Source organism: Halichoerus grypus, chromosome 9, assembly GCF_964656455.1.
Source record: "Halichoerus grypus chromosome 9, mHalGry1.hap1.1, whole genome shotgun sequence".
Classification (NCBI taxonomy): domain Eukaryota; kingdom Metazoa; phylum Chordata; class Mammalia; order Carnivora; family Phocidae; genus Halichoerus; species Halichoerus grypus.
The window spans coordinates 9,297,357-9,311,178 of NC_135720.1; the positions used below are offsets into that span (position 1 = coordinate 9,297,357).

At 47.3% G+C, this 13,822-nt stretch overlaps 1 protein-coding gene across 1 annotated transcript in view; it reads right to left on the bottom strand.

The window, feature by feature from the left end:
- Window positions 1–12,227, bottom strand: part of TMEM181 (transmembrane protein 181) — a 71,995-nt gene extending 59,768 nt beyond the window's left edge. The window contains exon 1 of the mRNA XM_036110080.2: window positions 11,978–12,227. Coding sequence (XP_035965973.1) covers window positions 11,978–12,108 — 131 coding nt within the window. The 5' untranslated portion in view covers window positions 12,109–12,227. The remainder of the gene's footprint in view (window positions 1–11,977) is intronic.
- Between the last annotated feature and the right edge of the window lie 1,595 nt (window positions 12,228–13,822).

Genomic DNA, 13,822 nt, shown 5'->3' on the forward strand with positions numbered 1-13,822 from the left:
GGCCCCTTCCCAGCCACGTGGGGGTGTTAAAAGGAATTGAAAGAGCACAGCGGTGCCCAGGTTACGGTATTTTTTTCCACGTTCGGTTTGCTTCCCTCATTCCCTAGGAGACAAAGTGGGCAGGACAGAGCGCCCCTGCCCACGTCCCCCCTTCTGTGTGCAGCACCCACCGGGGCCGGGCTCGCCACGGGGCCTGTCTCTAACTTCAGACTCTGTTACCAGCAGAAGACCAGCCCTGCCCCCCTGCGCCCCCCGCCCCCGCCCCAAGCAAGCCGTTTCCCACACAACAAACTAAGCGGCTCAAATTAGAGCCACCATTTGCCACAAATTGCCAAGTTACAGTATACGCCGAGTTGGCCAGTTCCAGGCACACGAAGGGGCTGTCCAGCCGCAGGTCTGGGGGCCGCTGGGCTCCAGAAACCCTCTGCTTTGGCCTTGAACATACAGAACAAAGGTCTCTATCCTGATTTCCTGGACGTGGACTAAATGGTGCAAAACTCAAGTACTTACGGGATGGGGGGGAAGGGGATGCGGCAGGAGCCCTGGCATAGAAAAGTCCGAAACCGGGCTCAGCAATGCCCTGCAGTCTGGGCTGGGCAACCCCAGGGCAGGGGTTCATGGGGAGCAGCGCAGGCACCCACCCACCCCGGGAAGGCCTACAGAGGGGCCTAAAGCAGTGACTTCTGAAAATCCGGCCTCCTGGCGCATTTCCTTTAAGTGACTTGTCAGAGCATTTTGAGGGTGAAATGCATACTCTTGGTGCATTTCTTTCATTGCCTATTCTGATTACATTTAGGGTAGGTATATTTGTTTTGTTTTTTGTTTTTTAAAGGTTTTATGTATTTATTTCAGATAGAGCAAGAGAGAGCGTGAGCACGAGGGGAGGGGAAGGGGCAGAGGGAGAGGGAGAAGCAGACTGTCCCCCCACCAGCTGAGTGGAGAGCCCAGTGTGGGGGCTCGATCCCAGGGATGATTGACCCCGGGATAATGACCTGAGCCGAAGGCAGACATGTAACCAACTGAGCCACCCAGGCGCCCCAGTATTTTTGTTTTTTAAGTTATGGAAGCATGTAAGATATTACCCAGGAATTTCATTTCAGGATAGGAAAGGAAGTGCCACAACATAGTGGTTATTTTTAGAAGAGCCTTGAGGTTCTCTTGCCCTGGGGGGCTCTCCTCTGAGAACCACGGCCCTGTGGCAACAAGGCTGTCTTTATTCAATGCGGAGGACGGACAGGGCCTGGGGCCAAGAGAACAGGGGAGAAAGCGGGACAAAGGAGGGACAACCACCATTCCAGAGTGGAGAAGTTCAAGGGCGTGTCTTCTGTCACCTCTGCCCAGGACGCTGACGGTGACACCCCAGACCCAGCCTCCTCAGCCAGCTTCAGCTGGAGTCACACATCTGGGGTCACCAACCATCTTGATATTCCTGAGACTGAGGGGGTTCCCAGGACACTGGACTTCCGGTGCTAAAGCCAGACAGTTTGGTCACGCTACCTCTGGACCAACAGCAAACTGGTTTCCCAGCACAGAGGGCTGGGCAGGGGCCTGTGTCCTTTGCCCACACTCCATGTCCTCCTTCACCCCAGTGCACACACGTCCACACAGCGCTTACATCACACCTCATGCACACCACACACACCACACAACCTTACACCACACACACACACCACGTAGATAGCGCTCCACACACGCACACCACACACGCACCTTTCCCAACCTGAACTTCATAAAGCCCAGGCAGTTTGGGCAGCACTGAGAAGACTGCAGTCGCCTCTGCTGGGGAGGCCATCCCTGGGCCCCCCTCAGACACAGCCCCCCTCTCTCTCTGTGGTCTTGGTTTTAGAGCCAGGAGGGATCTGCGGTCATTCTATGAGATGTGCAGACCTGATTTCCAAGATGGTAGCAACAGAGCCAAGACTCTGGCCTCCTGACTCTTGCTCATCAAACAGTCAGCTGCTAGTTTAGAAAATATTCGGAGGGGAATCTAAATCCACAGCCCTGTAGCAACACACGGGCGGTCCCGCTCAAGGAGAGCCTGTTATGGGGGTAATTGTGTCCCCCAGAGATGTTGAAGTCCTGACCCCCAGTGCCTGTGACTGTGGCTTATTTGGAAACAGGGTCTTTGCAGATGATCAAGTTAAGATGAGGTCAAGGGTGGACCCTGCTCCACTACAACTGGTGTCCTTACGACAAGGGGAAATTTGGATGCAGAGACAGATGCACAGCGAGGGAGGACAGAGAAAATGAGCGAGCGGCCACGTAGGAGCCCAGGAAGAGCTGAGCCGCACCCCCACCCCCCACCCCGAGCTGTCAGGGAGGCCGGAACAGGCCCTGCCCTCACAGCCTTGGGCGGAACCACCCTGCCAACACCTTGATCTCAGAATTCTGGCCTCCAGAACTGGGAGACACAAAACGTCTGCTGTGTAAGCCGCTCGGTTTGTGGTCCTGTGTCAGCGCCGCCCTATAAGACAAATCCAGAGTCCCGGCTCTCCTCTGTCAAGCTTCGGATGTCCTGGCCCAGCTCGGAGGCCTTTTCTCATCCGGCAGATGAGGCTTTTCTACTGCAAGAGCTGAGTCATTGCTGCAGCTGAATGATGACGGGCCCCGGAGAACGGTCGGCACCTTCTACCTGCTCTGCTCCCCAAAGAAGATCTTTATCTTTTCCTCTCCATTCAGAGCAAGATGTAGCTAGCTCTAAAGAAAAAAGAACAAAACAACTCTGCTGCATGGGCCAAAGCTCTGCTTACATGAAGGCACAGGTGAAAATAATTCAGCTTCGGTGAACCACCAGGAAGAGTGCTGACAAGAGTACAGCGCGTCTGCTGTTTGAACCGCGGGCGCCATACACGTACCCGCGGCCAGGTCAAGGCCTTCGGGATGGCCCTTAAGCACAGAGTTGTACCACCTGGAAACACCAAACGATAAAACACCATGGGATTACATGGTGGTATTACATAGTAACCAATCTTCTCAGTGTTAAAACAACATTGCGTTCGTGGCGCAAGTCCCACTTGGTAATGGTGTATAATCCCTTTTTAATAATCCTGTTGCTGTATTCAGTTTGCTAGTTTTTTGTTTTGTTTGAGAACTGTTCTGTCTATGTCCACGAGAGATACTGGTCTGTGGTTTTCTTGTGATGTCTTTGGCTTGGTATCACAGTAACAGTGTCTCGTAGAATTTATCGGGACCCACATTTATCTAATGACATTCCCTTGTAGTCCTTTCTTTTCCTGTGAGGTTGACAGCAATGTTCCCTCTTTTATTCCTGAGTTTAGTAATTTGCATCTTCTTCTTTTTTTCTTGGTCAGTCTAGCTAAAGGTTTATCAAACCAGCTGAACTTTTCATAGAACCAAATGTTCGTTTTATTCATTTTCCCTATTTTTCTTTAATTAATCTTCACCATAATCTTTATTATTGTTTTCCTTCTGCTTGCTTTGGGTTTTCTTTTCTTCCCCAATGTTTTGTTTTTTTTTTAAAGATTTTATTTATTTGACAGAGAGAGACACAGCGAGAAAGGGAACACAAGCAGGGGGAGTGGGAGAGGGAGACGTAGGCCTCCCGTGGAGCAGGGAGCCCGGTGTGGGGCTTGATCCCAGGACCCGGGGATCATGACCTGAGCCGAAGGCAGATGCTTAACGACTGAGCCACCCAGGTGTCCCTCCCCAATGTTTTAAGGTAGAAGGTTAAGTATTGATTTGAGCTCTTTCTTCTTGTTTAATGTGGGCATTTACAGCTATAAATTTCCCTCTAAGCACTGCCTTAGATGCATGCCAGGTGTTCTGGTATATGGTGTCTTCATTTCATTTATCTCAAAATCCTAATTTCCTTTGTGACTCGCCTTTCACCAATTGGTTATTTAGGAGTGTGTTATTTAATTTCCACATATTGGGGGATTCCCCAAATGCCTTCCTGTAACTGATATCTGGTTTCACTCCATGGTTGTTGGAGAACTTCCTTTGTTTGATTTCAGTCCTTTTAAGTTTATTACATCTTGTCTCACGGATGAGTGTATGGTCTATCCTGGAGAATGTTCCATGTGCATGTGAGAAGAATTTGTATTCTGCTGTTGCTAGGCACAGTACTCTGTGGATTTCTACTAGGTCTAGATGGTTTATATTGTTGTTCAAGCCTTCTATTTCTTCATCAATCTCCTGGCTAGTTTTTCCATCCATCACTGAAAATGGGTATTGAAGACTCCAACTATTATTTTTGAATCTTCTACTTCTCCCTTCAATTATGTTAGTTTTTGCTTCACGTATTTTGGGCTCTGTTGTTCGTTGCATATAAGTTTACAGTTGTTATATCTTCCTCATGGATTGATCCTTTTATCATTATAGAATATCCCTCTTTATCTCTAGTAACATATTTTGTTTTAAAAAGTTATTTTACCTGATAGCAGTCTAGCCACTCCAGCTTTTCTAAGTTTGCTGTTTGCATGATATATCTTGTTCTATCCTTTTACTTTCAACTCATTTGTATCTTAGAATCAAAAGTTGTTTTCTGTAGATGGAATGTAATGGGATCTTGCTTATTATCCCCTCTGACAACCTCTGCCTCTTGATGGATTGTCTTGTTTCTTCATATTTAATGTTATTATTGATAGAGCTGGAGTTATGTCTGCCATTTTACTTTTTATCCTCTGTGTGTCTCATGTTCTTTTTCTTCCTCTAGTCTTCCTTTACTGTTTTCTTTTACATTAACTGAATATTTTCTATTGTAAATTTTAATATCTTTAATAATTTTCTGCTATATATTATTAGTCATTTTCCTGGTGGTTGCTCCAGAGCAACCACTGCCCAGCAAGCAATTCCCAGTTTTACTGGGAGCTCACATGGAACTCTTCAGTTCATAGTTTCTACCTATTAAAAACTGGGCAAAATATGCCTTCCTGTAATTTAGTGAAATTTCTTCTGTTCTCTCTCATCCATTCATGCTTTTAATGTAGCAGATGTTAGTTGAGCACCTATTGTATGATGTACTTTGTATCAGGTGCTCATGACATACAGATGGGTAAGACATGACCTTACCACAAAGAATAGGGCAGGGGACCCTCGGGGCAGAAGTGAATCATTTATGTGTACAGGTGATGTCACTCAGCAGCAAGAGGAGGGAGCCTCTGGATCAGAGAACCCCTGAGGGCAGCAACAGTTTGGGGTCTTTTATAGCCACGAGGTTTGCCATATCTATGGCTAGCAGATGTTGAGCGCTGTTTCATAGGTATACAAAGCAGGCAGACTCTAAATGGCTAAAAATATGCATAATGGGGCTATATGTAGAGCAAGGGGATATGTAAGAATTTGAGTTAGGCACCTATGGGAGCGAGTTAGGCACCCGCTATGAAATAAGTGAAGAAACAAACAACATGGGAGCCAACCTACAGGGACCATCCTTAACTCATTTATACGACAATATGGTAGGGGAAAAAGGCAGACCAACATATGTTGAAGAAGACAGTGTGGTTGCACCCATGAGGACAAGAGAGGATAATTAATAGAACAAGATTCCAGAGCAAGGGAGAAGAAAGCAGTCAAGAGTCGTGGGGGAGGGGTGCGGCCCTGGGAGGACTACATGAAGGCATGGGTAGGTCTGAGGGCAGCTGAGCTATCCTGGTGCCCACCGCTGGCCCCTCATACATGTGTTTGTTCAGGTCCTTGGTCCAGGGCCCTTCTGGGGCCTGTATCTTGTCCCAAACAGAAAATCAGTCTTTCTCACTGAGCCAGATTTGTACATAACTTATGTTCTCAAGTGTGTACATCACTCTAAGTTCTCAAGTTTAATGATATTATTTTTCTACCTTTGAAGTGATGAAGATAAAGAAGCTAGTTCTAAAATTACTGTCTCATCAGAGATACTTACCCTTTACTCCCACCAACAAAGACACAAAAGACAGAGAGAGAGAGAGAGAGAGGTCAGTACTCTAATTACAATGACTTGTCTCCAACAACTTGAAAACAAGGAGAAATGTCAGCCAGCTGAAACATTAACATTAAAATCAGTACAGATGGGTCAGGTCAGATGGGTCACTAACATTAAAACCAGTACATATATGCAGGTTTGCCTTAAATGGAAACAATGGTTCTCAGACCTTTAAATCTGCCTGTAACCTGAACAGATGCTTAACCTAAAAAGGGAGGTTGGCCAGCCTAAAAGTGTGGAAAAAGCCAAGGTGATTGGTGACAGTGGCCATTGAGCTTTGTGCAGGGGAGGAGCCTTAACTGATGATTTCCAGGACAGATATTCCTGTCCTGATGGCAAGCCTGTCCCATTGAGATGGATGCTCTTAAACATTCCACTCACCGTTCTTGGGTTCTCCATCCTGGCTGAGATCCAGCCCAGGCCAATTAAATCAGAGTTCTCGAGGGTACGGCCTGGGCATTTGTCTTTTTAAAAGCTCCCCCAAGTGATTATGATGTGCAGCTAGCATTGAGAATCCCTAATCTAGCTAATTCCCCTGGCTGTGATGCCATGCCCAACATTATCTGTGTTCTCGTGGGTCTGCATCAGCCAATTACATAAACTGGCATTCTGATTCTGTATATTCATCCAGAGCTTAGTTAATGAGAAGACTTCCCTGACCATATACACCCCCAATGTCCACAATAGCCAAACCGTGGAAAGAGCCAAGATGCCCTTCAACAGATGAATGGATAAAGAAGATGTGGTCCATATATACAATGGAATATTACTCAGCCATCAGAAGGGATGAATACCCAACTTTTACATCAACATGGATGGGACTGGAGGAGATTATGCTAAGTGAAATAAGTCAAGCAGATAAAGACAATTATCACATGTTTTCACTTATTTGTGGAACATAAGGAATAGCATGGAGGACATTAGGAGAAAGAAGGGAAAAATGAAGGGGGGGAAATCGGAGGGGGAGACGAACCATGAGAGACTATGGACTCCAAGAAACAAACCGAGGGTTTTAGAGGGGAGGGGGGTTAGGGTTAAGGAGGACATGTATTGCATGGAGCACTGGGTGTTATACGCAAACAATGAATCATGGAACACTACATCAAAAACTAATGATGTACTATATGGTGACTAACATAACATAATAAATAAAATAAAATAAAAAATGAGAAGCCTTCCCTGAGAATAGGTCCTTCTCTCTCAATGTGGCTGACTAAAATAGGCCAGCAAGACTGAGGACTAGCCCCTGGGCCCTGAGGAATTCACCAAGATAATAAAATGTTACCTCCAAAAAAGTAACCTCTTGGGTGAGGACACCACTGGCGTCCCTTCACTGGCCAAGAAAACTCAAGTCCATCTTGGTTGTTCCTATATTTTACAGAGGTAAAGTAATAACGTGAGAAACAAAGTATGGGTCGGCAAAATGGCCAACCACAAATTCTCCAAGAGCTGAGCTCTAAAGGACTGTATCTATTGTCCTTCACTTTTCTTTAGCTCCTGACTATTTATTTCATGGACATGACTGACTGCCTCCTTGGCATCCATTCCCCACATCTTCTTCCTAACAGAACTGCAACTGGGCTCTGCTCTCTACCTCTCCTCCCTTGAGGACATAGGCCTTAGAGGAAATTGGCCCCACCCTCAGCTCCTGGGGTGCTCTGATTTGCCTCAGTCTGTTTCCAACCCCAGAGCTCAAGAAAGAGCAAGTGCCCTGATGTCATCAATGAGACACAGGAGTTGGTTTTCTTTTAAGCTTTCTACTGAAGCATTATACACATACAGAAAAGTGCATGTATCATGTGTATAGCTTGACAGATGTTCACAAACTGCATATGCCTGTGTAACCAGCACCCAGATCAAGAAGCAAAATATCACCCGCAGCCTGAAAGCCCTTTTCTGCCCTCTTCCATTCACTATTCCCTCAAGGGTAACCACTGTCCTGACTTCCAACACTACAGGGTCATTTTGCCTGTTTTATACTTCTTTTTATATAAGTAGAATCAAACAGTATATACTCCATGTCTGGCTTCTTTTACTCACATTATGTGTGTGAGAGACTCATTTTTATTGCATAGAGTTGTAAGTTGCTTACTTTCATTGCTGTATAATATTCCATGATGGAATAAGCCAAATTTATCCATTCTGCTGTTGATGAGTATTTGGTTGGTTTCTGGTTTAGGAGTATAGCAAATTGTGCTGCTATGAACATTTTAGTCCTTGTCTATTGAGGACACATATATGCACTTCTGTAGGGTAAATACCTAAGAAGGATTGCTGGGCTGAAGGGAATATATACATTCAACTTTAGGAGATACAGCCAAACGGCCTTCCACAGTCCCACATGGGACTGGACCGATTTCTCCTCCCATCTGCAGTGTATGAAAGTTCCATGTCCTTGTCAACACATGTCTGTCCTCTTCACTGTTACCATTTTGGTGGGGGTATAGACGAGATTCAAGGAGTTCTGCTGCAGGCTTCAAGTTATCTCTTCTCATTTAGAGGAAGCCAGCCCATTCTCCCCATGGATGTGAATGAGAAGCAATAGCCAAAATGATGACTAGTAGCCAATTGAGGCCAATTGTCATCAAGTTAAAATGAAAGGACTTGATGACATCATTAAGCTGCTGAATCAACAAACAACTCAATCCATTACCTCCCAGCTGCTTTACTTTTTCTGTTGTCTGTATTAGAAAGCATCCTCCTTGTTATTTTCAAAAGCACTTGAGCCTACCACATCCTTGCTTCATTTTTCTGATGGGGAAACTGATCACCAGTGAAATATAACGGTTACCCGAAGGCCTGGGAGTTAGCAAAGGGTAGAGTTCAGACCCAGCCTACTGCTCTGCCCCCTACATCATGCCAGCACCCCCTTCCTAGCAGGCGGTATCACTGTCATCTCTCAGTTTGTGCACGTGACTGCGAGTCCTTTGATCACATAGCTGCCGTTTGTCAATGATGCCAAATTATGTAGCCAATATGCCAACAGCCATGCCAGTTAACGGAGGGACCAACCATCTTATGCAAGAGGGGATTAGCAGCTGTCTCCTTGCTGCATCCTGTTCTGAGGAAACTGTCAGCCACACGGGGCAAGGCCCTGGTCCTCCGGGGGAAAAAGGACTGGTGCTTTTTAGTCATAAATCACTAATGAGGACACGAAGACAGTGAGAAAAGCAGGAGCAAAAATTAGAGTAGCAAATGCATCTTCCAGCTAGGCAGATGCAGGAGCTGTAACTATCAGCTTCCCAACTTGGAAACCCAAGAATCTTTCGCCTAGTTTTGTAAAGGGACAACCCATTGATATAAAAATTCAATGGAGCAATGGAAGGCAGTTCAGTGACCTAAAACATCTCCTCACTATAAACCAGTCTTTGTGATTCAGCCTAACTGCTCTGCCAACACACAATATTGTAAAGCATTCTGCAGCTGACTTGTCCTCATGTCCGTGGGGCAGACAGAACTCATCACTTTCCCCTTCCAACCATGGTAAATTCATGGTCTTCAAGATCCAGATCAACTAGTGGAGTTGCCCCTGGACCCTAGATTCAGATGCTTGCTGTAGGACCAGCAGCCAAACTGCTCATGTCACTCCCCCACACTTAAAACCCTTCAATGCCTTCACATTGGAATTCTAATGAAATTCATACTTCTTGGTCTAGCATTCAAGGCTCTATATGACCTGGCCCTGCCTATTTCTCTGACCATGCTGGTCTTCTTTTTATTCCTTGAACATGCAGTAGTCCCCCCCCTTACCCGTGGTTTTGCCTTCCATGGCCGCTTCAGTTACCTGCAGGCCAGAAGCAAGATAATCCTCCTTCTGATAGGTGGTCAGCAGGTCAAGCTCCATGGTCAGCAGGGAGTCTGCTTGAAGATTCTCTCCCTCTGCCCCTCCCCCTACTTGCGCGTGCATGCATGCACACGTTCTCTCGCTCTCTCAAATAAATAAATAAATCTTTAAAAAAAAAAAAGAAGGGTGAGTACAGTACAGTAAGATATTTTGAGAGAGACCACATTCACACAACCCTGATTATATTATTATACTTGTTCTATTTTATTATTAGTTGTTGTCAATCTCTTACTGTGCATAATTTACAAATTAAATTTTATCATAGGTATGTATAGGAAAAACCATAATATATCTAGGATTCAGTATTATCTGTGGTTTCAGGCATCCCCTGGGGGCCTTAGAACACAATCCCTGCAGCAAAGGAAGACTACTGTACCATGTTTTTATGGCCTCGGGGACTTTGTGATTATACTTCCTCTTCTGGAACTTTCCCCCCCAGCTCGTTGGCTAGTGAGCAAGTCATTCTTCATTCTTAGTCAAATGTCACCTTCTCCAAGAGCCTTCTCTGACCAGTTTCTCTGAAGTAGCACCCCTATCACTCTTTATCATGGCACCTGGTTTATTATCTTCCGAGTGCTCACTGTGACATGTAATCACTTGTTTATTGCCTATAAGCTCCACAACATCAGGGACCCTGTATCTCCAGCCCCTAGAATGGCAGGAGGAACATAGGAGATCTTCAATGACTATTGGTTGGAGAAATGGGTGAATGAATATAGGATGATCCAATTGTGGATTAACCAGTGGTGTGGCTTTGTTCTCTTATCTGCTACCTGAAGTAAGACCATTTAGCTTCACTGGATCCTTTGCCAAAGAAATGTTCCCAAGAAAATAAAATACAGAGAAAAAAAAAAAAAATAGAGCGGGGAGAGGTTAGGGGGAAAGGAGACTGGAATATACATTAAACATAAGATTTAAAACTATCTGTGGTTTGTTTTTACCATACTGTCAGGTGTCCTGGCGGGCTGCATGAGGCAGATTGTGAGTCCCATCCAGAGCCACACAATAGGGTCTTGGGATTACATATATTTTTAAATGAGCTTTTCCATTTTTTGTGACAAATTTTGTGACCAATATATTGGTCAGCCCCTGGGAAGCCACTGGCCTTTTGAAAAGATCTGATGACAAGTGTGACATACAGTTTTCTGAGCACACAGTTGACTATTAGGGTACGCTGTATAAAAACGAGTATCCCCACTTCAGAGATAGCTGTGCAATCAACTGCCCATCCTTGAGCACACAGTGAATAGTACATCATCACTAGAATTTTCACCTTCCACAAACCTTCTGGTTCAAGCTCCCCATTTCACAGATGAGGAAGCTTGCAAAGCGAGTTAGCAGATAACTTTCTCAGGGTCACAGAGCTAGTGAGGAAAAAGATCAACCTCGGCCCCAGACTCCAGACTCCAGATTGGGTCCTTGCACGATACTACAACACATCAGCTAAGCCCAGCCATGAGCGAAGGAGGCGGGTTTCCCATCAGAACAGCGAAACACAGGAAGGGGCGGGTGCCCTGCTGCGAGAATCTGCAACCCCCACAGCTGTCACCTTGGCTACACGGAGAGGGTGACAGAGATGAACACAGACAAGCCCAAACCAACAACTCGTCGCGGTGCGTGCGGAACCGTGACCTCCCGCAACATCTTCACCCAGGTGCGACTCAGCCCAGAAGCCATCTGCCCCCAACGCTCAGGAGCACCCCAGCCTCAGAGATTTTCACCAAAGCTCAGGGGCCCGAGTACCCCAAAAGAGAGGCCAGGGCCCTCCCTGCCTGACGCTGGAGGGGGAGTAATCCTCTCCCCAAACCAGTACTCAGCAAGGCCTGAGCAAGACCGTGGGGGCGGTAGGCACGCGGGTGGGGGGTAGGAGGGGATGACAGGAAGGGAGCAAGAGAGGGAGGAGCAAAGCAGGGACAAATGCCTGTGGATCCCCTTCTCCGGATTTCAGAATCTCGGCTCAGGTTTCTAGGGAATGGAAAACAGCTCTTCACCCCAGCTTCCCGACCGGCCGCGGCCAGAACCCGCAGACCAGCGCCCTCTCCGCCCCTCCCCGGGCTCGACACTAGCAGGGGGTTAAGGGCGACCCAAGGGCGGGACCCCCGCCAGGCCGGCAGCGCACCCGAGTCCCGGGGTTGGACGGCGGGGGCGGCCGGAAGCCCCGGGTCTGCGCCCCCTCCCCGCAGCCCGGCCCGCCGGCGCCCGCCCGCCCCTACCTGTAGTAGCGGTCATCTTTGAAAGGCGTGAGGTCCTCCTTCAGCTCGCGGTACGCCTCCTGGAGCCGCTTGCATAGGTGCTTGAGCTCGCTGCAGAGCGGGGGCTCGAAGGCAGGGTACTCGGCGTCCATGCCCGCGCCGCGCCCGCGTTCCCGGCGCCGAGCCCGGTGTCCCCTCCTCCCGCCGCTCCGCCCTTTGTATTGCTTCCTTCGCCCCGCTCTTCCCAGCTCCGGCGGCCGGGGGGCTGCCAGCGCACTGGGCGGGACCGAGAAGGAGGAGGAGCAGGCGGCGGGGGAAGTGGGGAGGGGGCGCGGAGGAAGGTGGGGCGGGGCGCGCTCAGGGCGCCGCCGCGAGACGAGGGGAGCCGGGCCTGCCGGGGTGCGGACGGGGTCCGCCCCCGAGCCGTGGGGGCCTAAGCAGCGGAGGGTGCCGCGCCCATCGGCCCCCGCCCAGGGAGAAGGAGCCGGGGCGTGGAAATCCAACACAAGGTCATCTGCCGCCCAGGACAAAAATATGAAGGGCCACCCTCGCTACAGCTCGTATTGGGAAAAGGAAGCAACCGGAGATGACAGGAAAAAAAGGAAAATGGGGCTTGGAGGAGGACTGAACAGGTCAAAAACTGGAGCCAGCTCCCACGTTCAGCACCACGGACAGCCCCAGACTGCTCCTCCTTCCCCGCCCCCCCCCCCCCCCCCCCCGGCCCTGGGTTCTACTTGGCCTAATGCAAAAACATTTAAAACCAAGCCCATTATGGTTATGTCATAAGAAATATTTTTTAACGATAAAGGAATGTGTCCAAATGAGATGACTCTTCCCACACGTTCTATCACCATGGGAGGAGGAGGGAAGGGGTGAAAGGCAAGGGAGTTTCTCATCCTCTACAAGCTCAACATTTGAGTATAAAATTAAAACTCACAAATCAACACGTCTTCCATGGGACTATCTATCTAAAGATGGTGATGGTGTCATCTCTGATGAGTTTTTACAATAATAAGTGAAGAAACAATTGTTCCTCATGAGATCAGAGTGTTTCCACCTGAGTGCAAGATTTCCATGCACTGTTGATCTTGTATGCATTGGGGGAAACATTTTACAAACATACATTTGGGGGGCCCCACTTACACTATTGAATATAAATTATAGAATACAGGTCCCAGGAATCTGTATTTTTCAAAGCTCCCCAGGTGAGTATAATGATCAGTCACTTTTACATATTCTCAGAATTCCCATGCTATACTCTAATTTAACCCAGTCTTCCTTGCTCTTTTTTATCCCCATTTTTTCTTTTTTTTACATTTTTATTTTTAAGCAGTCTCTACTGAGCCAGCCCCTATCCCCATGTTTTATTTCCTCCTCCTCCTCCTTACATTTTGGAACAATTTTTTTATCTGCTAGCTAAGCTCTCTTGTCAAGTCTTGCAAATAACTCCATAAATTGTGATCATCCTGCACCCTGCACAGTTCAGTTTTACCCTTAATTCGTTAACATGAGTGTTTGTATTTAACAATCTCCAAAGGACAAAGAATGGAGCTCAGAACTGACTCTACCCAAAATACAGTGCAGAGACGCATGCTAAGAAGAGGAGCTTCAGAAAGCACACGTGCTGATTTGTTTCCTGAAATGAGATAGAGACTGTGAGACCAGCATCTGCCACACTTCAAATATTTTGTGATTGGCTACAGAGAGCTTATCACTGGGGAAAACATTAATCAGCCTCAAAGATACACTAGAATGCTTTAAAAAAAAAAAACCCTCTGGGAAGACTTCCTAACTTCTCCAGCCTGAGCCTTTTTTCCCTTTGAACCACAATAGCTCCTAGAGGACAATGCAAGTTTTCCTGCTCCA